The 24,067-nt window shown below is 38.4% G+C and overlaps 1 protein-coding gene across 2 annotated transcripts in view; it reads right to left on the bottom strand.

Moving 5' to 3' along the window:
• hrasb (HRas proto-oncogene, GTPase b) overlaps positions 1-24,067 on the bottom strand; it is a 62,221-nt gene that overhangs the window by 12,326 nt on the left and 25,828 nt on the right. Inside the window, exons 2-3 of one of the 2 annotated variants that reach the window (XM_041276736.1) lie at positions 8,513-8,651; positions 2,365-2,543 (exon numbers count right to left, since the gene is read on the bottom strand). In XM_041276736.1, coding sequence (XP_041132670.1) covers positions 2,365-2,543; positions 8,513-8,623 — 290 coding nt within the window. In that variant the 5' untranslated portion in view covers positions 8,624-8,651. Of the gene's footprint in view, positions 1-2,364; positions 2,544-8,512; positions 8,655-24,067 lie in introns of both variants that reach the window. The other variant, XM_041276735.1, reaches the window with a different exon arrangement.

The following is a 24,067-nucleotide window of genomic DNA, read 5'->3' as shown; positions in this document are numbered from 1 at the left end:
TAAGCATGGGGGCTGCAGCATGCTGTTTCCCATATTACAACATTACACAGTTAAAGGTGTGGTCACCAATGCCACACACATTTTCAGCCAGTCTTGTGTTGCAGGGTCCTTGATCCTCTAAAGTTTGTTGTTGTTTGTTAGTTTTTATTTGTTGTTGATCTTGACTTAAGGGAGTACTTTGCCAGACACTACAAGACCACTACTAGTCTAGCACATGTTTAAACCATGCAAAAATGTGCCAGAATGCACAAGTTGAATCCCTTTTTTCAAAAATGTCCCACACTCCCCCCTTGGTGCTATGCGCCTCAATGAGGGGTGCCAGCTACAACCTTGTAAGTGCCATATACTTTAAAAGTAACTGAAAACCCTGACTGCACCTACACTATACAAAGAAAACCAGTGCAAATTATTAGAAAACAAAAGCACTGCAATGCAGTATTCGGCATTTTACAAATTAGCTTTCCAAAAAGCACTCTGACAGTTTTTTACGACGTGCGTGTTAACCCGAGAAAGTGCACATATGAACTCTTGGTTGGCGAAAAAAGTTTCAGCTTTTAATAGTACGGTAATTTTATGAATTTTAATGTTTAAGCTGAGCAGCTATGTGAAGTGTCACCATGTAAAGAGTGAATTCCCAGCTTTATCTGCAACTGAATCTGTTCTGTCCTGCCAAGAGCTGAATTTACTGTTAAAACCCATAATAAAATGCGCAGTGATCACTTTCCATTAGTAGCACCTTTCAGCTGGTAACGGTACAGGCAAATCACACACGCTACAGATCTATCGGTTTAGGATCTCTTATCTTACCGGGATGGATATGAGAGGATCTACTGTATACAGGCACTTATGAGAGGATTTTTGTAAACAGCCACTTATTAATTACTTTGGCCCACTCACATCCGAAACTGAATTTGCATGCATGTTTACATGCACAAACTGCCAATATGCTATTTGGTACATGTGTAAAATACTATATTATTTACGGGTACCTTAAAATGTACAACATGTTAAACTTATTGCAGAAAACTTGACAATTCTGTTTTTAAAAACTAATTTTGATGAATAACTTCGAATTTAGGTTGAAGTGTAAGAAAATGTGTTCAGAAAAAAAAAAAACCCAGATGGAGGAGCCCACCTGTACAGTAGCTAAAGCAATTTAACTTGTTTTGTCTGTCGCAAATCAAGCAGTCACTCGCTCAAGTACTTCCGCCACGCCCGCCCTGCATCACAGCTGCCAATACTCCACACTCACGACATCCTGTTCTAGCTTTCCATGCTTCCCTATGCTATTTCTGCAGTCTGCTACACAACAATATTCTCTCTCTCTCTCTCTCTCTCTCTCTCTCTCTCTCTCCTTCAGCAGCAGCAAGGTTCCAATCAAAGCAAACTCCCAATTGAAGCCGTAAAGTAAGCTACACGCTCACTGTCACAAATCAAGCAGTTACCAGTTCTAGCCACTAGGGGTCTTCCCCTTTCCCAAGAATAGGTTTCCTCAGTCCTTGCAATCCTGTTTTTTATGACTATTTTAAATCAGCTGCACTTCTTTAGAGCAGAAAACACATTAACAAAAAGGAGGAAGTGCTGAGGACTTAAAGAGCGTTGTGTGGCAAACTGGGGTAAGCCTGCCACTTTCGGGACCTTTCTTGCATAAAAACACTGGACCACAGATAATGTTGAACAACAAGACTGTGCCTGTATTTGTATTTACACACAAAATCAAATAAAACAAACAAAAGCCTAACACCTCCAAGGAGTACTATCTAAACTTTGAAAGGCCTTAAACTATCAACTGGACGGCTAAGCCGTTTACCAGTCACACAACCCATATGCTTCTTCAAGTATCACAGTACCTTTCCTCGAGTTCCCCTCAGGTCTCTTCCCTGGCACTAGGCTTCACACAGACACCAACCATTGTTACCTGCCTGGTAATTTAATTACATTAGTACCAGATGATTCTGGCTCAATAAAACATTAAACAGTTAACCTATAATCAATTAAACATGTGGCTGTGTTAAAACAGTCACAAAAACAAACATTCCCCAGTGTGCAAATTAGACTAGAAGTTCTTCTCAATGCCTTTAATTTTAGTCCCCTAATCTGTTGAAATGACCGAGCCAATGCAAACAATCCTCAACTTTTCACAACCATGAACCACAACGTTGTGCCTTTACGATGTGAGCCATTAGGGACCCCCACACTTTCATTAAAAATGGTTGTTTAAGAGACTCCCTGATTATGACATGATAACGGGTCAGGCTCGTGTCTTGTTAGGTAAATGGAGCATTGCTGGAATAGTGGCTCTGAGTCTAATTGCTGAGGAGCCTTCATTGCAGGGTCAGTTCAAGGGAAGCCCTGAATACAGACCTGTACTGATGGATGTCTTCAAAGGATTTGGTGTTGTTAATGGCAAAGACACACAGGAAGCCCTCTCCTGTCCGCATGTACTGGTCCCTCATTGCACTGTACTCCTCTTGACCCGCAGTGTCCAAGATATCTAACAAACACGTCTCTCCATCAATCACTACCTGTTTTCTATAGGAGTCCTGTCAGCAGAGACAAAATGAGGAAGAAGCTTGTTAAACACAAACTGCTCTAACGGGGGAATCGCAGATCAGCAGCTTGGAAGATATGACTGTACAGTCTAAAAATTGGTTATGTGTTTTAGAAATATGCTACATTGTTAGGTATTGTTAGGTTTTCGTTTTTTAAACTGCACAAATACTACAAACCTACTAGTGTATGATTAGTTTGAACAGATTTTGCAATGGTTGCTAATAATATGATGTACTAAGATTTGTACTTTGTAACTTAAATAATAGTTTGCACCCATGCTTTTCTAATGTAGCAAAATTAGCAAGAAACTCATGGGGTAGATGATGAAGCTTTTAAAGTATATGGTGCAAACAAAATACTTCCAGTAAATCTTACCTAACAAACACTGGCAGAATTTTGCAGGTTTCAGATATTCCTATATGAAAAATGCATACATTACGAGAAAGGTGAATTTGATTTTTTTAGTTGTAATTTATTTGAAGCTGTTGGTGAAGAATATATCAAACACTCCTTGCTACTTCAATGCAACACTTCTAGTTAACTTCATAAGGTTGCATGAAGGAATTAAGTCGACATTGAAAACACATCAGTTATAGAAAAAGCAATGACTGTTTCTCAAATGAGTGTCAATGCATCTAGCGTCTGGGAGTTTGACCAAAATAAATAGCAAACATTAGAATGTTTTCTTTGTTCTTTTTTTTTTTCTAGAGAAATCTCAATTTAAAATAAATTGCACTCAGGAAAGAAAAACAAAATGTTCCTAATTGTTTTTCCAACAAGGACTCCAGAAGCAACAGGTGTATCAGATATGTTCCTTCAACAGGAAGTGCATCACAAAAAAGAGCGGGAGAGTTTTATTGTTTACAAATGCTATGAAAAAAATACCATTAAAAATCAAATCCATGTTCAACACAATGTGTGTGTCTTTCATGTAGGAAAATGTGAGATCTACCAAGTGACAGTAATACATTACTGTACAGAAGATGTACTGGGTTTGTTTTTATGAGCTCTGTTTACTTTAAATTAATCTTCAATTAAACACCAAAAACATAAGTTTCTGCAAACAAAGATTTGAAATTAAACGTATAAATTCCAATAACTGTGTAATTTTGTTTATTCTGAATAGTCTATCTGTTATTAGTTTATTGTTCTGTATGTAAAATAATATAGGAACTTGTGGTTCTCAGTAAATATTTTTCATACCAGATCTCAGTTTGGAATCTATCTTGCATTCATTCAAATCTAATGACACAATGGTGCTTAGTTTCTAAGCAGATGCAGAGCTTAATGTAAGGAAAGTAATTCTCCAAATTCAGATCATTTAAATTAGGTACGGTATATTAACATATTTTCTTTTCCATACTTTTTATATAAACAGAATAGGTTCACAGAGTGCTGTGGTTATTTCACACTATTAAAGTTAATGGTGTATCCTCTCCTGTAGTTTAAGAGGTTTTAAGTATTGCAATGCCACTGACACAGAATGTAAAAAGTCCTAATGCCCAGTAACTTAAACTTTAGGCGCAAGGTAAACCAGAGATTTAATAACAGGACTCTGCTGAGACAGTGTAATGCTATGCAACAAAAGGGCATTGATTACAATACGAAAGGAAATACTTTCTGACAATTATTCCCTGGTTGATCTGAGGCTCAATGTTTGCTTCTTGTAGAAACCAGATTCTGGGGAGTGCAAAGACAAAATGCTGGTCTTGGAGGAAGCACACTGTCCAGGTCACGTGATTTATTTTATGGTTAGTAAAAAGCAAAACAGGGAAAAGCTAGCCAGTAAATGCAAAACCCATTCATTCTAATGAGTGTTCAAACAGGTGCATGATGACTGGTAATGGACTTGAACAGAACACTTTGAACACTGTGTGCACATCTTAATCAGATTTAAAAGGATGGCTCGGGCTATTAATGACATGAGGTGGACAGTGGGGGGAGTGAAGTGGTAAGCCCTGCCATTCAGACCCTTTTCAAATCAAGTGCTTCATTCCTGTGTCAGGTTATAGCTGGAAATAAGCCCTTGCACAGCAGATTGATCCATTCAGGTTTTACTGGGAGCTTACAGTGGTTATAGCTAACAAAATAAGTCACAGATCTCGCCTGTCATGCACTTGGTTCACTATCTCTAATGTGCAGTTTGAAAGAAACACATAGTAAACAAGTATTTTAATTTTAAAACATGATGGTACCACACAAGGTTAAAGAATGGGTTCAGTATGATTGTCTTCAAAGTCTGCTACTGCTTTACTTCCTTGTGGGTCAAAGCAGTGACTAGGGTGTAGGATGAAAATGTATTAGAAATATCATACAAGAGTAAATTGGTCAAAAATGATTGAAGAGATAAAGCACGTGCAGAAATGTATGGAATGAAATATGGTAAACAATTAACCACGGTAACCTTGTAGAAGAGACAAGGTGGGCGGTTGCACTTCAATGGAGTGACACGTAAAGGGCTAAATTCTACTGACAATTGGTGAGGACGCTACACTGATCTTTTAAAACATTGACTGAAAACAGTGACATAGCTAGAGCAAATCAAAAGCTCCATCATGACGAGAACGTGGGTCACGAGCCATATGCATCTGGGGATCTCGTGTGGATTGATGACTCAGCTAAGCTCATAATAAGCTTTCACCGCATTGGAAAGGACTGTACAGAGAACTTAAACGAATCGATGCCAACAGCAGAGAAACAGGAGAGAATTATGAACTTCAGAATTTAAGGGATCCGGAGGCTACTTCAAAAATCCTGCATTGCAAGCGCATGAAGCCGTACAATTCTCCATGGTCTGAATGTTCTTCTCCAGAGACTCCAGGTTCTGCCCCCTCAGCACCTAGCACCAGCATTGCTGTTCCTTCATTAACACCTCTGTAGGGATCATACCAAAAACATCCTCAAGCACTGGCACCAGAACCAGCTCGGGTTCTGCTTCCCACGAGGCAAGCCAGAACGCAACCTCAGGTTACTCCTGCTAGTGTTCCTACAGATTGTTCTACAGCCAGCCAGAGGACAACATTTAAGATGTTCGACAGCCTCACTATCTTAAAGACCTGTTGCTTTATTAAGAGACGTTCTTTTCCACATGGACTGCAAAGAACATGTTAGTTGATTTCTTGTTGATTTCTTAGTTTTTTCTAGTTGAAATAAATCACTTATTTGCATAATAATTGTAGATAAAGTTCACTAATGGATGTTTTGTTGTTACAATTAGAAACAAGGATGTTTCTTCCAACAGAGGGAGAAGTATATGTAAGAGTTATTCCTGTTAAAGGTTTTTATAATATTTAGCTGGACATTATGTCCCACTGGAGCCACCGTAGAGAGAGTGGGGAGGAGTAAAGTGAAATACAAAGGAGGAAGAAGAAGGAGAGGGGAGTAAGACTGGGAGATGTATTTAGAGTGACCACTACTGTTTAAATTACTGTTCGTTTTAATAAAACACCGTCTTTGAACCCAATCGAGTCTCCTGATTCTACTGCAGGACCCTCTATACAAGAAAGAGACAGTCTTACAATAATTCCATTAGTCAAATTCAATTATTGTTTTATATTTGTTTTTATTATTTCAATCTGTATAATATATTTACTTCGAAGAAAATATGGTTCATATTGGATTAAAAATAATTATTATTATTAATAATAGGTCCACAGTGGACATCCAGGATCCTCCTCTCAATGAAATAGAATTCTTCTAAAGAGTAGAAACAAATAAAATTAAAAAATGATCAAAAGGTCAGAGAGGCTAAATGTATCGGGTTCATTCTTTAGATTCGGTATTGTTCTTTGGAAGTGGTCTGAAGTTCACTTCCTCAACTCCACCACACGTGTTGTATTCAGAGGTAGCCCTGATATTACTAACCCAGTTTAGTCTAGATTACATTTTTTATAAATACTAAAGCAACTCAATGACTCATATCTTGAGAAAGACTACTAGTTGCAATGTTTTGTCATTGAATTGAATACGTTTCCTTTAGTTTTTCATAATTCAGCACTACTGTGTGTTTAACAGTTGTAGCTTATTTTTTGCATTGAAAACATACTGATAACTGTATAATCATCATAAAGTGTTTCTGACAGGTATTTAAGCTAAACAGGATCAGTGCCTTTGCTATGGAAAAGTTTGGTTTCTCTCTCTGTAGACAATTGATTTGGCTGAAAGAAATGCTTAGAGTGCAGGGGTAGAAAAAACAGAAACAAAACCAAAAACATGTGAGAGAAGATTTACCAACAAGGGAGAAACGGGGAAATAATTAGGAATGATGGTAAAATAGTGGCTGAAATATCACAATGGCTGTAGGCACTATGAGACACATCACAACACCCTGTACCATAATTCGATTAGAAAACAGCATCTATCATCGTTGCTTACCAACACACTAATAAGGCATTCCCACCCTTGATAATGATTTTCATTGGTGTGTCCTGCCACTGTTTTAACAAAGAATGTTTGAGTGAGAGGAACTATATTTACTATATTACAAACAGAAATAATAACTACTGGAGAATATTTGGATTAATTATCAATAACAGTTGCTAAAAAGACGATTGCTGAAATGTTATTGAGAGAGGACGGGGCAGATGTTTGTGTAGAGGGAGGTATTAGCCTCTGTTTTTTTTGCTCCAGGCCATTTCCAGTATGGATGAAGGACGTTTTGAATTTGTTTGGTCCACTGCCACTGCCAGAATCCATATGGGGTCAAATATTTCTTTCTTGCCACAAGCTTCTGATGGATGCCTTATTTTTGTGACCAATTATGGATAATTATATACCGTGTTTCAAGCCCAGCTTTGGCAAAAATATGAACAGCAGTGAGGTTGAATCTTATTGAATGATTTGTACACTTCAATCGTTTCACATTGAATGGAGTTAGTATTGCATATCTTTTTATTGCCTGGAGTCCCAGTTTTCTTCATTTTCCCCATCTCCATTTTGTTTCTATTTATCCTAGCAGATTCATATTTCATTATAGATATTTTGTGTTGAGGCTCCAGCAGCGGTGATGTTGTGAAATGTTTTAATTAGTGGAACGTGTAATCGACCAATCAGAGAACAGCATTTCTGCCTGCTGTTTTAACATCATTTACGTGATTACTGTGATAATTGTGTGAGTTGTAGTTTTCTGTCTCCATAGTATACCCCAATAAAAAGTATAAAATATTTAGTGAAAAAAAAATTATATATATATGAATGAAGAATGGTGTTGTGGCCATTAATACAGTAACAATTGCTGTATAGTCAGTTTAATAAAGAGTCATTTTTAGAATAGACTCGTTATAAAGTGACTTCACTTGTCCAGTTCCATATAGGTGAAAAATACAGGCAATGGTTTTTAGTGCATTTTTCTTTTGAAGAGTTGGGCGAGTTACTTACAGCAAGCAAAAACATGAGAAGAAACAGATGCTAACAATGTTTCTCTCGAACACAGCTTTCTTAAGTAAAATAAAAACTAGGATCACTATTTCAATCCTGTTATTCTCCTACTAAAGGCAATGTTCAATATTAGGCCACCCCTGTATTGAGTATTAAGAGAACCATCTGCAGTTCCAAAGACACTGTAAATGAACTGGAACACGACCAACACGCTGTGAACTACAAACCACATCTAAGATATTAAAATATAAATATATATATATTATCTATATATATATATATATATATATATATACTAAACACCCTCTGAAAACTTGGATGCTACATAATATAGCCTACTTGATTTACATTTTTGATGTCTATCAGAAACTAAAACAGTAAATTAAATCAGGTTTGCTTAAAATAAGTAATATACAGTAAAATTCTCTGACACATGTCAATAATAAGCAGGTTTCATCGTATTTGCAAGTAATGTTATATTATGTTTATAGTCAAACACTGATGAAGGCCCAAATGCTCATCAAGTTGTCTTCACAGTGTTACTGTACAGGTCAGGCTGTCTTCACAGTGTTACTGTACATACCTCTATCGTTGGATCATATTCGTCTACAAAGTGGTTCTGGATGAGCTGGATGGTTAGTGCGCTCTTCCCAACACCACCAGCTCCCACCACCACTAGCTTGTACTCCGTCATTTCCACAGGCTGGCCTCAGAGCTTCTCTCTGCTGGTGGGGAAGAGGAGACAGGCAGTTAGGAGGAGATCTCTCAGACAAGCCTCATGGAACCCATTTCACAATTACAAAAGGCAGACACATTAAAAGAACTAGTTACCTGCTTTAGGAGCAGTTTGGTTCTATTAAAAAATCAGACATGTTGATACAAAAATCTGGTCAGGAGGGGCCACATTTGCCCATCCCTGACGTAGGAATAAACGATAAGTGTGGAATTGCTGTAAATAATCTAGTATCATTAGGATTATTTGACACGCATGAGTTATTTACCAAAAAAAGATCAATGGTTGGCATTGCATACATATTTTAACTGGGGTTCATCTATATATATATATATATATATATAGATATATATATATATATATATATATATATATATCCAGTATATATATATATATTACTTTTGAAAGCACTCTGATAATGCTTCTGCCTTCCAGTTCCAAACATGACAACTTCAATAGGTCAGTATGCCTTGTTGTACCAAGCCATTCATTATTGAAGTAAGTGAGGTCTCTTTATTATCTGAGTTTAGGCACTTGGTGATTACAAATCACATGGGAATCAAATGTCTAGGTGTGTACCGCAGTTAACAGGGTAACAGAAAATTATATAATTGCATAAATCTAACCTGTTGTCCATTATATTTGACATTTTGTATGGCTTTACTCTAATCTACAACAATAATTTTAACTATCTGCAGCGTCATAGCTGACATTCTACTGAGGTCAAACAGGTTTCAAGCTATAGCTGGCAGTATTTATATGACTGATTGGTAGTAAATTATTCAAGCTCCAAATCTATGTTACACAGCAAACCAACAGAGAAAATTAAGGAGTCTTTTGAACTTTACCAGAATTTTTACATGCGCATCAGCATTGATGATTCAAAACAAACAACCGAGGACACGACCTCTGTGTCCTCATAGCTAGTTATGGCCATGACTATATGACTTGAACATCCCCTGTCACTCAGACTGGGCCTGTCAGACTTAGAATTGTGTTGCAAATTGTGTGGTGGCTTCATGATGTGGACCAAAAGAATAAACAGAGACCTTCTGACCATTGCATTTGGGAACCGAGATGGATTCAAACCTAAGAAACAACAGATGGAAGAGATGAAGGTACAAAAGGCTAACCAATTATCCAGCAGTACCATCTGGTCCCCTCCATAAAAGTTCCTCAGAATATATGATTAAGGACTGGTTTCACAGGCCCAGATTAGCGCTATTCTTGAACTACTTAATGTTAATTTAGGGAAGGTAGTCCACGACCAGTGCTAATCTGGGCCTGTGAAACCAGATGTTTTTGTTTAAAGTTATGGTTTAACAGCAGATATCATTCTACTGCAAGATCCTGACTCCATAATTAGTTACACACTTCTAGTTTAGGGTGCTTCTTGTAGAAGACTATCTGGCAGGAAGCAGAGCTTTTCAGTAGCTGTGTTCTGTCAGCGTGCCGGCCTGTACCATATCCTTTAAATGAGGACTACATGATACCCTGGGTACCAGCAACAGCTGAAAGCAACGCAAGACGTCCAAGATGCAATATTTGAGCTTTTATTATCAAAAAAACCCACAAAAACCCAACAACGATAAAATGTGGAAAAAGTCCAAACAACAAACAAATATTGTTAATTATGTCAGCCCAAATATAGGGTTAAGCATGGCTTTAGCAGAGGATTAGATTGCCTCTAGCCTCTCCCAACATCAAAACAGTTACTGAGTTCCTGTCTGCTCCTGCTATTATGTCGGTGAAGACACCCCATTTGTAGCCATACTGGGAGCAGATGGACGCTGATCTGACATTCTGAAGGGTGACAATGACCCTGTCAGATAACCCAAGGTGACTCAAATGTCACCGCTCTGGGGCCAGACCCAGAGCTGTAGACCGGTTGAGTCTGGATCCCACAGCATGCCCCACGCCTGACTCAGCAGGTAGTGACAGGCCAGAAACTCCAGTGGCTGACATGTGCCAGTATCAAGAAACAGGTCCTCCTGGGCCACTTCGGGGTTACTAAGCACCCAAGCCCAACCTTGCCTGATCTTCTCCAAGCACAGTGCAAGCAGTGGAAATGGTGAAAAAGCACAGAACAGAGTCAGGGCCACATGTGAGCCAGTGCTTCTATGCTGAGAGTGACCGCTCTCCATTAGGGAACACCAGTGGGTGAACTCCTGGGTAGAGATGTATCTCTTCACACCAAAACTTCTCCCAGATGAGGTTTGCAACCTCCGGGTGAAGTGCCATACTGAACTCTGGGGGCCCATACTCGAGGGAAGGTCTTCCGCCCAGTTCCTCACCCCTGGCAGGTGAACTGCTTTTACTAAAAGCATGTGTTCGTGAGGCCATAGCAAAAGCACCCAGACAACATGATTGAAACCTGGATATTGGAGAATGCCCTGGTGGTTGTATAAACCACCACTTTATCTCCCAGGAACATTGCTGCAGGACCAGATGAACTGTCTGCAGCTCCAAAGCATTTAGTGGACACCCTCCCAAGGGGTTTCCACATGCCTACACCTTAGCCCTGGTAATTCCAGACAGCGCCATAACCTAGGTTAGAAGCTTCTGTGGTCACCACCTCTCTCCTCATGGCACTGTCCAGAACTGTGCCCGAGCTCAGATGAGCTAGTTGTTTCCACCATGAAAGAGAGAGGACACTGTAAGTAAGTGTTGTCATTCCAAGACAGGGTAAATGACCCTGTGGTTGAACCAAGCTTGGAGAGGGTGTATTTGTAGGAGCCCTAAAGTGAGAACCAGAGATGCTGCTGCTATAATGAGCCAGAATCCCTGGAAGGTCAGTACCATCATCGCTGCATTGGGTTGACAAGCTCCAAGCAGACAGTTAACCTTTGGATCCTGTCATCCAACAGAGTGGCGATCATGTTTGTGGAATCGAGGCTTATGCTGAGAGAGACACGCCTCTGAAAGGGAGTAAGCCAGTTTTAGAATGTGTTACTGTGAAGCCTACCAGTTGGAGGTGGCTGGTGACCAGTCCCGTTTACAACACTGCCTGTGCTGGTGACTTGGCACTGCAACAGGTTGATGTTAACTACGAGGGTCATCACTGATAAATAAGGCATCAGACACAAAGCATGGGTGTTGACAAGCCGCATCTGCGTGCAGATTTAATAGACAACACAGGTGCTGCCAATAGGGTACCAGTAATGGTAGCCCTAGTGTCAGATTTAATAAAGAAAACAAAACAAAGTTAATAAATAAGTTTGCCACACCAGGAACCTACCACACTAGGGATGTGTATTAGCAGCGTCTTCACGATACGATACGTATCGCGATACGAGGGTCACGATACGACGCATACCACGATACAGTACATTTAGCATCAAACATAAAAATCACACAATTGTCTCATTTGCTTGTGCAAGTGTTTGCAATAACACTGGTGAAGCACTTTTGGTCCAATAAGCTTCATGGCCTGTTTTGCTTTGGTTTCCTATTTATTCTTTAAAACAAAATTACAAATCAGGGCTCCAGACAGTTTGGGCGCCAAATCCAATTGCTGGGTGCCACTTCAGTAGCAAGTTGGTTGCTACCATATTCAGCTGCTTAAAATAGAACAACTTAAGACACTAACGCAATACTAAAACACATTCTGCTGAATGGTTAATCTATGCAGCTGATGATGGCAATGAACTTGAATGCTTATATTTAAAATATTTTGCAATGTGTCTCGAAATATTTTGTGTTGTGGATCGAATTGTTGACAGTTATAACATGGGAAATAGCATGCTGCACCTTCCATTCCATAAGGGACAATGGGTTGATTCTTGAGAGGCAAAGAGGTCTACCTCTGTTCTCTCAAAACTCCCCCAGATGATGCTCACCACCTCAGGGTGAAGCCTCCACTCTGAGCTGCTGGGGACTCCCCTTGAGAGGAGGTTTGTCACCCCGGGCAGATGTACTGCCCACAGTGAGAGGAGGTTCTCGTGCACCCAGAGCAAAAGCTTGCGGGCCACACGATGGAGACTGGGCGACCTAAGGCCACCCTGATGGTTGATGTAAGCCACCACTGTTGTGTTGTCTGGAAGACAATCACATGTACAAAAAATTCTTCAAGGCCAGGTATTCTGCCAGCAGATCTAAAACATTGCTGTAATGAGGGATGAGCGTTCCACACAGCGTCCGTGGTGACAACCTCTATTCTGGTGACACTGCCCAGTGCTTCACTGAGGTGTAGATCGGCCAGCTGTTTCCACCAAGAGAGCACTTTTAGACAGTGATGAGACATTCTTAGAGAGTATAAAAGGGTTAGGCATAGGATGATTGCTGTCATTACCAATAAGTCAATATTGGAAAAAGTAAAGAGCTAGCTGAAGACCTTAGGCAGAAAATTATTTATTGTCATAAAGCTGGAGAGAGATACAAGATTTCCAAGCATTTGAGTATCCCAATTTCAACTATTGTGTCTTTTGTTACTGCAAAAGACATTCAAAGTGAATTGGCTGCAAATGGGACTGGGGTTTCCATTTCAACCATAGGTATAGTATTGCATGGTGAAGGTGTCAATGGTTGCAGGCCAAGGAAAAAAAACACTCTTAGGAAAACGTTGCAAGGACAAATCACTTAAATTTTGCAAAACAGCATTTGAATGATGAATGACGAGTTCTGGTCAAAGGTTTTGTGGAGTAATGAAACAATAATCAAGCTAAATGGTCATGCCGATAGTCGTTACGTTTGGACAAAGTCTGATGAGGAATACAAAGAAAAGAACACCATACCTACTGTCAAGCACTGAGGTGGTATTATCCTTCTATGGGGCTGTTTTTCCTCTAATGGCACAGGAAATGTAGTTCCAATACGTGTTAAAATGGATTCCATAGCATACCAAAAGATAGTGGCCAATCATCTGAAACCTTCCGCTACAAAACTTGGTTTAAAGTGCAACTGGACATTCCAACACAACAACGATCCAAAACACACATCAAAATCTACTTCAGAATGACTAAAGGAGAATAAAATCAAGGTTTTGGATTGGCCTTTTGAATGTCCCAATCTAAATCTGACTGAGACTCTTTGGTATGAGTTGAAGAAGGCTGTGCACAAGAACAACTGGAACAATTTTGCGTTGGAAATTGGTCAAAACTCACTAAAGAATCATTCCAAAACCTCACTGACAAATATCCTAATTGTGCAATTAGCAAATAACTATGTCAGTTGCTGTCATATTATATGGTACAAATTATGGATATTTACAAGTTATATATGTTTAAGTAAATATGTGTTCTTACTCTATTCTGCACAATAAAAAATGTTATGTATTTATTTGATTTTTTTTTTTTTTTTTTTTTTTAATTTTATATATGGTACTACAGATCTCATAACTGACCCCTGTCCCCGAACTACAGTTTTGATTTTCAGAGTTCTATTTTAGATATTTAAACATCAAAAATACTGGATTTTACTTTTAATTCTGACTTCTAAACACTCTATGAATCTGCAGCTTTTAGAGATAAAAAAAAAAAATCTTTATTTATAAGACACTTTATGAGTGTCCCCAGGTTTTCCACATAATTTTTTTTAAATGAGGTGAAAGGTCAAGGCTTCATGTCAGTGAACACCACAGACACAGGTAAAGACTGCTTCGTCTTTTTTGAAAAATATTCATATTAAACTTCGAAGTGCCACTTGCTACACTGTTGTACTGCATAACCAACACCCAAGGAAAAAACTGAAACCGAAATATTAATGAAATATGGACATGTTTAAAAAAAAAAATACTTTGTTCTCAATGCTAATTTAGTTTGTACAGCAACAAAAATTACTGCCTTGTTTGTTAAAATGGACAAGATGGTGGAATTTCTCATAACCGACACTGTGGCAGAGCAAAGCTCTGCCCTTTAAATTGGCAGGGATGGGGTTAACTTCCCCTACCTGCCTGGGTTTATTATGTTCAGGTGGCTGGGGTTGATTAGTTGATTAGGTTGATTAACGATCAATCAGCGCCCAGCCACCTGATATAAAAGGAGGCCTCTGCTTCTCATTTGGGGGAGAGGGAGCTGAGGAAGCAGGTTGGTTTTTTTTGATTGCTTGGAAAGTTTGAATCCAGTGAAGGCATTGCCCAGCCTGGAAATTGTTATTTTTGTAAGTTTTGCTTTTTGTCTTTCTTTGTGTTGAAATTGCTTTGTTTTGGCCCTTGTGCCCTTTCATTTTTGTGTTTATTTATAATAAAATAGTTATTTTTTGAACTGCAGTCTGTCTCTGGGCCTCTTTCCACTCGCCAGCCTGCCACAGACACCTTGACATTTATCTCATAGCCAACACTTTTCTTCAAACAGAAAATATGTTGGTTATGAGAAGTTTGTGTCGGTTATGATTTTATTGTTTAAATCATATTATTTGTTTCAATCCTTAGATCAATTATTTGTTGTTCAATGTTTTTGTTTGTATGTTATTGAACCAATTTAAATTTAGTTGAACAATCTCATCATTTGTATTACAGAAAGGAAGAGGTTATTGGTAATTCAAAGGGCAGCATGTTGCCATTAGGTAGATTTACAATATTATTACCATTTTACAGGCCATGAAAACTAAAAATAATGCAGAGAAGTGTACAGGGTACAGAGAGAAGAGAAAAAAATATGCTGGGAAACATATTGTAGTGGTGAAGCAGAAAAGCAGTTGATTAAAATATTAGTTGAACTCTATGGGGTCTATTCTGACCACAGCGGAAATGAGATTGCAAGCGTGAACAGAGCTTGCCCCCCGATTCTGAGGCGCATGAATGGAGCGGAGACATAGAAAACACGACTGCAGTAAAATGGTATTCTGCAGACATGTTCTGTGCCACAAGAGAGAGCGCCTGCCCTAGCAACAACATGTCGCCATACAGTGCCGTGAAAAAGTATTTGCCCCCTGTCTGATTTTCTGCATTTTTGCACATTTCTCACATTGAATTTGGTCAGATATTTTTGTGGGTTGTAGTAGTATATAGAGGGAGTCTGGAGAGAAAAAATGACACCAACTTTTGGTGCTTATTTCATTTGTTTGGTGTGCAAGGTAATCAAACATGCAATCTTCATGTGTGAAAAAGTTATTGCCCCTCCTTGTTAACTCAACCCAATCAAAGGAATAGATAGGGTCAGCTGTTTAAATACTTTGGTTAACAATCAGGCCTGATTTGGGCCAACCCTGCCCAATATAAATCTGACTAACTTTGGACCTTACCATCAGAGTGAAGTTGTCAGCACACAGGTTCTAGAGGCACATCATGCCACGATCAAAAGAAATTCCTGAAGACCTCCAGAAAAAAAAAAGTTGTTGATGCCTATCAATCTGGAAAGGGTTACAAAGCCATTTCTAAGGCTCTGGGGCTCCACCAAACCACAGTCAGAACCATATTGTCCAAGTGGAGAAAGTTTGGGACATTACTGAATCTTCCCAAGAGTGGCCGTCCTGCCAAAATCTCACCATGAGCAAGGTGTAAAATCATCCAGGAAGTCACAAAGAACCCTAGAACAACATCCAAAGATCTGCAGGCCTCTCTCTCCTCGGCTAAGGTCAGTGTTCATGACTCCACCATCAGAAAGACACTGGGAAAAATGGGATTCATGGTAGAGTAGCAAGGAGGAAAAAACCTGCTCACTAAGAAGAACATGAATGCTCGTCTCAAGTTTGCCAAAAAGCTCCTGGATGATCCTCAAGAGTTTTGGAACAATGTTGTATGGACAGATGAGTCAAAAGTGGAATTTTTTGGCCAACATGGTCCCTGTTATGTCTGGCGAAAACCAAACACTGCATTCGACAGTAAGAACCTCATACCAACGGTCAAGCATGGTGGTGGTAGTGTCATGATTTGGGGATGCTTTGCTGCACCAGGACCTGGACTACTTACATTGAAGGAACCATGAATTCTGTTCTGTATCAGAGAATTCTACAGGAGAATGTCAGGCCATCCGTCCGTGAGCTGAAGCTGAAGTGTAGCTGGGTCATGCAGCAAGACAATGATCCAAAATACACAAACAAGTCTACATCAGAGATGGTGTGGCAGGATATAAAACGAGCAGTTAATTCTCAAAAACCCACAAACGTTGAAGCAGTTCTGCATGAAGGAGTGGGCCAAAATTTCTCCACGGCGCTGTAAGAGACTGATCAATAACTACAGGAAGCGTTTGGTTGCAGTTATTGCTGCTAAAGGTGGCGTAACCAGCTATTGAGTCTAAGAGGGTGATTACTTTTTCACACGGGGGCATTGGGTGTTGCATAACTTTCTTTAATAAATAAATAAAATAAGTATCAACATTTTTGTGCTACTTGTTCACTCAGGATCCCTTTTATCTAATATTATATATTGGTTGAAGATCTGATAACATTCTGTGTTAAAAATATGCAAAAATTACAGAAATACAGACAGGGGGCAAATACTTTTTCACGGCACTGTACATTTTGGGGCGTGGCATCATTAACATATTAGCCGAAGTGATTCTGATGACTGCGCAGAGGGGTCCCGATATAGCACTGCGTTAAGACTTGCCGAAAGCAGGTTTGTTTAACGTCGCAATCGGGAACGTTGATATTGTCAGTAACTCGCAGATAGAACGAGGAAGTCAAAGAAGCAAACTTGCAATAAATGAATAAATACAAAACCTAAGAACCTGAACAATATTCGTTGTAAATTTCCAATGATAAAATATATGAATAAAACAAGGTGACGATATTTTGCCAAATCCAGGGGCACAACAAAGTAGCCAAGACTGAACATTAAGTTGCAGAGTGTAGAGTAAGCAGTAATAATAGGGTAAAAAAAACAAAACAAGCAAACATTTAAAAAAAAAATCTAATAAAAATCCCCCAAACAAAAGAAAATACACAAGGCTGAAGTTGGATTCGTATATTTAGCAAGCTTCTTATTCGCATGCTTATTATTCAGTCTGTGCATATGTATTTATTTATGTTGGATAATTAGCCTTGAATTTAAGGTGTAAAATTGTGTTGGGCAGCTTATTTCTCTGCAGAAACTCAACGAGGGGTATCCCCTCTGCAAGCTCCAATTCTATTTTACATAGGCACCAAACACTCAAGTATACTTCTTAATGTCCACAGCACACAAAACAGGATATTAAACAGAAATATTGTAGTCTTCTATTACCATAAAGGTGTGTCATTACTCTCTCCTCATTCTCTTACAATCGTCATGCAGCTTCTTTTCTTTTGCTTTTCATGCAATGCAGCAGCCTACTATCTAAATGCGTTTGCACTCAGGTCATCAGAATAGAGTCCTATGTCTATGTATGTAAATGGATTATGTAAGAGCTAGCAAATAAACCTGAAATACAGCGAGTCTTATTTGTTTATAAATCTAGTAAAATAAGCTTTATTCAGGTTAATTTGGTTATTGTATTTGTAAGGCATATCGTCTGTTTTTTTTATTTTTATTATAACCAACACCAATATGTCATATCTGACACCAAATCATTCATAACCGATATTTATATGAAAAAGACAATTTATGCAAAATATATCAGGAAAAAGTAAAAAATAATGCAATAGTTATGTTCTACACTGACAATGCTTAATATTTATGTAAGTATTGTTTATAAATTATAATTGGTGGTTTCATAAAAAAAAAAAAAAAAAAGATTATGTATTAAAATTCATAAGGGGTGTTGGTTATGATATAAAACCTGAAATATAATTTAAAAAATAACGTTTATATTCAAGAAATACCAGTTTTATAATACTTTTTTGCATCAGAATCAGATTTAATAGGTTTTTATATTGTGTCGGTTATGAGATTCTAAGGAGTTTATTTGTAAAAATTAAGAAAAAAATCTATATAAAATGAACAAAATTTAATCTAAAATTTAATCTAATGCTAAACAGAAAAATGTTTCTAAAAATAAAAAATGAAAAACTTTTTTTAGATTTTGTCTTCCAGCCCAACTGACAGTTATTTGCAAATTACCCAATCATTTAAAAAGGTTATCATTGCTAAAGGTGCCTCAGCTAGCTAAGAATTAGCATTTTTGGAGTATTGCAAAAAAAAAATTGCTGAAATAAATAATTGTAGACATCTATTTCTTGTAACCTCTTTTCCTCATCCACAAAAGCAAAACTTTTAATACAAAAGATTTTTCCTAAAATTACTTCAAGAAATTTCTAGAAATTAGAAATTTTCATTGGTGTAGACTTTATTGGTAGACTTTTCAGTACAACTGTATGTCTGTTACATGAGTTTGGCAATTTTTCACACATCCTCCTGCTTCACTGTTTATTTAGCACCAGATTGGTTCCGAATTGAGACTAAAGTACAATTGTTACCTGAGGCCAAAGCATTTGACTGTTTCAAACAGTTTAGCATGACTGAGTTAGCTATGGTATCCTTAAATTTACAATGACTACTTTCTGTTTATCCCTACCATTTCCTATGATTTTTTATTTCCCCCTGAACATTTAGGGTACGCAGCTTGCATATTTGAGGATGCCTGACGTCAGGCTTGGTGGTGTACACAGGTTCTGCTTCAATCTGAGATGCTAAACACACACTTGGCAAAGACAGTGCTTAAGATTTATTTTTTCATTATGTAAAATAAGAGCATCCGATTGGAGCCAGCTGACAATGACACATGAGCGGCTCTTGACTTTCAATGCTATCTTGCGAGACAGTGTTTTACACTAACGTGGTGCAACACAACCCTGCTCATCGATTGATTGCAAATACTGCCATTCTATTTATGTTTGCCAGGCACAGGAAGGGGGGTTTACTCATCAGTCTGTGGAAAAGCATAAGGGGATTCATAGCAAGCAGACAGCAATCCATGTAGACGGTGAGCAACAGCAAACACGTTTTGTCAATCCGGCTGCAGGGTTAGACATGGCACAAGCCTTCTACTGCTGTGCCTGTCTGTAAACAGGGATTCCTAGCAATCGAGGTGACTCAGCTGCTTGTTAAATGGATTGACGTCAACCAGAATATCTGATGTACACTTCACAAATGTTTGAGTACACTAAAATGCACTTGTTTTGTACAGACACACCCACAAGCAAGGAACAGCTTTACCCAACAGGGAAGTTGGCGGAACACATTACACTGTGCAAACAGCAAGACACAACTGTCAGCACTTACAGCAGCTAAAGGAAATTATTCACTTTCCTGTTTTATCAAAATAAATCTTTAAACAAAAACTACTGCTGAGGAAAACTTGGGTTTATCACGTTTAAACTTTTCTTTCAAAAATGAAACAATCAAGATTCTTGAATTTATTAGCTGGAAAACATAAGAATAACACCAACAGTAAAAGAACCTGAGACCTTATTAAACTATTTAAAAAAAAGGAGAGAAACAGTACTCTTTTGCACAGTGTGCTATTTATTTAAGCATTTTTTACGTGATTGATACAGAGTTATAAACTGTTTCATATGATCATTTTTGCACAGAACACATTTTACGCACTCTGTCCGAATATTCGTCCCAACATTGACAAAACCCAGAAAAATGCTGCCACTACCCAGTGTTCTTTTGGGAATGTACAGTATTGTAAACCCCATTTGCTTGGTATGTAAGAGAAGTATTGCGGTGATGAAATAATTCAATTTAAGGCGCCACTATGAAACGAAACATAAAGAAATATGACGAGTTTGAAGGAAAGCAAAGGCAAGAAAAGATGGCCGAATTAAAAGGAACCCTTGATTTACAGCAGAACATGTTTAAAAAGGCAAAAAGTGAAAGTGATGCGGCAGTAAAGGCAAATCACTTTTCTGAGGGTGCTTTTGTAAAAGACTGTATGCTTAGTCACAGAAATAGTCTGTTCTGAGAAAAAGAGAGCACAGATATTACTGATACCGCTGCGTTATCTATTTTTATCTGGGGTATTGATGCAGACTTCACTGTTACCCAAGAGCTTTTGGATGTTGCAGCTGTGCACAGCACTACCACAGCAAACGATATATTTCAACAGCTTGAGAATTGTACGCACAACATGAAATTACAGTGGGAGAAATTAGTTGGACTGACAACAGACGGAGCGCCTCCCACGTGTGGTGAATAAAATTGTTGCTTTGGTGTGCACAAAAACTACAGGAGGTGAATCGTCCAACAACATAACATACCACAGTATTCTACACCAGCAAGTGCTGTGTGGGAAGGTGCTGAAAATAGATTTCATAATGGTCACGGTTGTGAAAATAATAAATTTCATCAGAGCAAAAGGTTTGAATCACCGTCAATTTCAAAAGTTGCTTGATGAGGTTAATGCTCAATATGTATGATTTGGGATTTTTCTGAGATATAACTGAACAGCTCAACAATTTAAATGTGAAACTGCAATGCTGTAAACAAGTCATAACTGAAATGTATGACGGGGTTAAAGGGCTTCAGCTAAAGTTACATGTGTGGGAAAAACACATGCAGCAAGGAGACCTTTCCCATTCCTAACGTGCCAAGCTGTATGTGATTCTATGGCGGATTTTATTTTTCTTGGTAGTGAGTCTGCTGCAAAACTAAACGTTTTGCGTGTGGAATTTGAGTACCATTTTTTCTAATTTTCGCAAGTAGCCGTTCCAGTTCCAGCTTTTTTCAAACCCATTTGGTGTAGATGTGGAAACTGCAAAGACATCCAGATGGAATTTATTGAATTACAGTGCAATAGTGCACTGAAGGCTAAGCTTGATTCTGTCTCGGGTGAGCAGTTTTACCCATTCCTTCCAGCCACATCCCCACAGCTCTGCATTCAGGCTGCACACTTCATATCAATGTTTGGCAGTATGTACTTCTGCGAACAGCTATTTTCACTGATGAAGATTAATAAATCCGCTCAAAGATCTCACCTGAATGACAAGTATCTACACTCTGTGCTGAAGATCGTTTCAGCACAAAACATGAATCCCGATATTGACAAGCTTGTCTCACGAAAAAAATGCCAGATTTCTTCAGTAAATGAGAACGCACAGGGCAGCAACTAGGTAAGATAGATAACATGTGTTTTAAATTAATAAGTCATATATAACATACATGTGTATGTATTAAAAACTGTGAATATAAACATGCGTTTTCTATATCACCTATTAAAATGCATGTGTATATGTAAGAGGTGTGCATTTTGTGGGCTGCGAATCAAACGTTAAATTAAGATATGGCCCTTGGTAAAACTGAGGTTGACACTCCTGGTTTAGAGGGAACACATTAGGGCAGGTGTTGCATACTAGGTTAACACAATTGGATTTAATTTAGTAACCACTGTGAAAGGACACTGATTGTATATATGATTCCCCAGCTGTTGAGGGAATTTAATTATGTAGTAGGATGACATCACCCCAAGGTTGAAAGCAGAGCCGGCGCAGAGCTTCCTGATGCCTCTGGGACTGCAGTGATAATCCTCACTCTGACATCTGATATTCCCAGCCTCTGCTTCTGATAAATGACAATATGCATTAAATAAAATGAAAGGGAACTTGGTCCACTAACCTAAGAATAACTACAAAAGATCCATTTGGTGCCTAGTCACAAAGCATGTATTGATCCAAGAAAGAGAACAGAGTGTTCTACATTTACCACTGCACAAGTAACTGGTCATTACATTTAGACACTTGACATGGGGTTTTACTCAATATATACTCAACTGGGTTACATCTCAGCTGGATTTTTAGAGCATTTTAAAGTACTAGACAATCTACCTTGATTATATCCCCTATGTATGTATGTATCTGTAGGGGTAATGCAATCCAGGGCGATTCCTCTGCACTGCGACATTCTCTAGTGTAAATGATCCAGCTTTGTTTTATTGTATAGCTTGAGTAAATCTCCCCTCCGATGTGGAGGGATAAATACATCTTTGGTTATTAATAAACACCATCACACCTGATCTATATACAGTGGCACCAAAATAAATAAATAAAGACCTAAAACTTCACTGCTGCATCATATCATATCTTCACTTTCAAAAGGTTCTGGACAAGGTTCTAAAATCCGCTACAGCATGCCTTTGTGTGGAGTTCTGTGCAGACATCGCAACAAGGACAAGTATCAGGTTGAGGCAAAGAGATTTCAGCAAACTACGGTAGAAGTTTCCATGAGCTTGTTTCATTTTCCCTTTGCCACTAAATGATGAAGCAACAATGTTGCAATAGCTGACATGCAAGCCAGAACACTGTAATATCTTCATGCAAAAATACTTTAACCTGGAACAACACAAGTTCTCTAATATCTTATGATAGCCCTTTTTCAATAATTCCCCTTGTTTGCTATTGCTGTTTCTATTAGGCCTATTAACCAACATCCTCTTTCAACCACTTGGTCTGCTTAATATAGATTTTTCTAAAACATGCTGTAGATGATCCGCTGTATCTTGGTACCTTTGCTGTAGGCACATGAAACACATGACTTCACCTTTGCTGTATCCCGTGTTGTCCATATCGCAGCATTTTACTCCCCAACGCATTCTCATAGATCATGCTCCCTCAAATATGCTGGTGCTCAGATTGAAATGAGCGCCCAGCAGTCATACAGCCCAACAGCACATGAAAATACGGTTGTGGCTTATAATTAACCACAAACCTGCCAGCTCTGTCTGTACAGCAGATGATAATAAAACTAGGTTTGCTGTCATGCCATATATCTATATGCTTTCTATAGCATACACACTAAACTGTACAAACTATAGCATTGTTAGGGACCCCCGATTTAATTACAAAACACTTCACAAAGACAGATTTGCACACATTACTATTACAAAGTCACTGAATCTTGCCTCAAACCACTCTGCTTCAGGCAGAACAGCTTACTGTGAACAGTTACTGGGACAAGCTTCAGGATTGCCTTATCTATATACAGCAGAACTCCAAATAACCACAGCTAATGAACCGCGCGACTTCTCACGTGGTTCTCTTTCTCTTCTTTCTGTTGATACAAAGCTAAATATAACACAATGTCTTGAAAAGTGAGAGCAAGAAGCAAAACTGGCACATGACGAAATCAAAGAAAAGCTGTGTACATTTTACAGGGACGCAGACAGCAGTGGACCATCCAAAGTCATGATAATGAGGGTGTGAAAGTTTCGTTGTGTGGATGACGCTGTGTATCACTGGCTCCTTCAGGGTCGTAACTCAAATCTACACATGTAAAAATTTTTTGCATTTGCTTATATTCCCAGTAAATTATTATTATTATTATTATTTATTATATTATTATTATTATATTATTATTATTATTAATTTCTTAGCTGATGCCCTTATCCAGGGCGACTTACAGTTGTTACAAAATATCACAGTACAAAGTTTCACATTTCATTTAAAATATCATTACAGATAAGTAAAACATACATTATAAAATATCACATTTCAGATAAGAGCAGCTACATAGTACAATAAAGTCAGTAGCAGATAATTCAAACAATGGCAGAATAAAGAATACAGTAAATAATTACATTTAAGAGTGAGTTCGACTGAAAGCAGTAAAAA

The sequence above is a fragment of the Polyodon spathula genome, chromosome 17, assembly GCF_017654505.1.
Source record: "Polyodon spathula isolate WHYD16114869_AA chromosome 17, ASM1765450v1, whole genome shotgun sequence".
Lineage (NCBI taxonomy): Eukaryota > Metazoa > Chordata > Actinopteri > Acipenseriformes > Polyodontidae > Polyodon > Polyodon spathula.
This window is presented reverse-complemented; position numbering and strand designations above follow the sequence as displayed.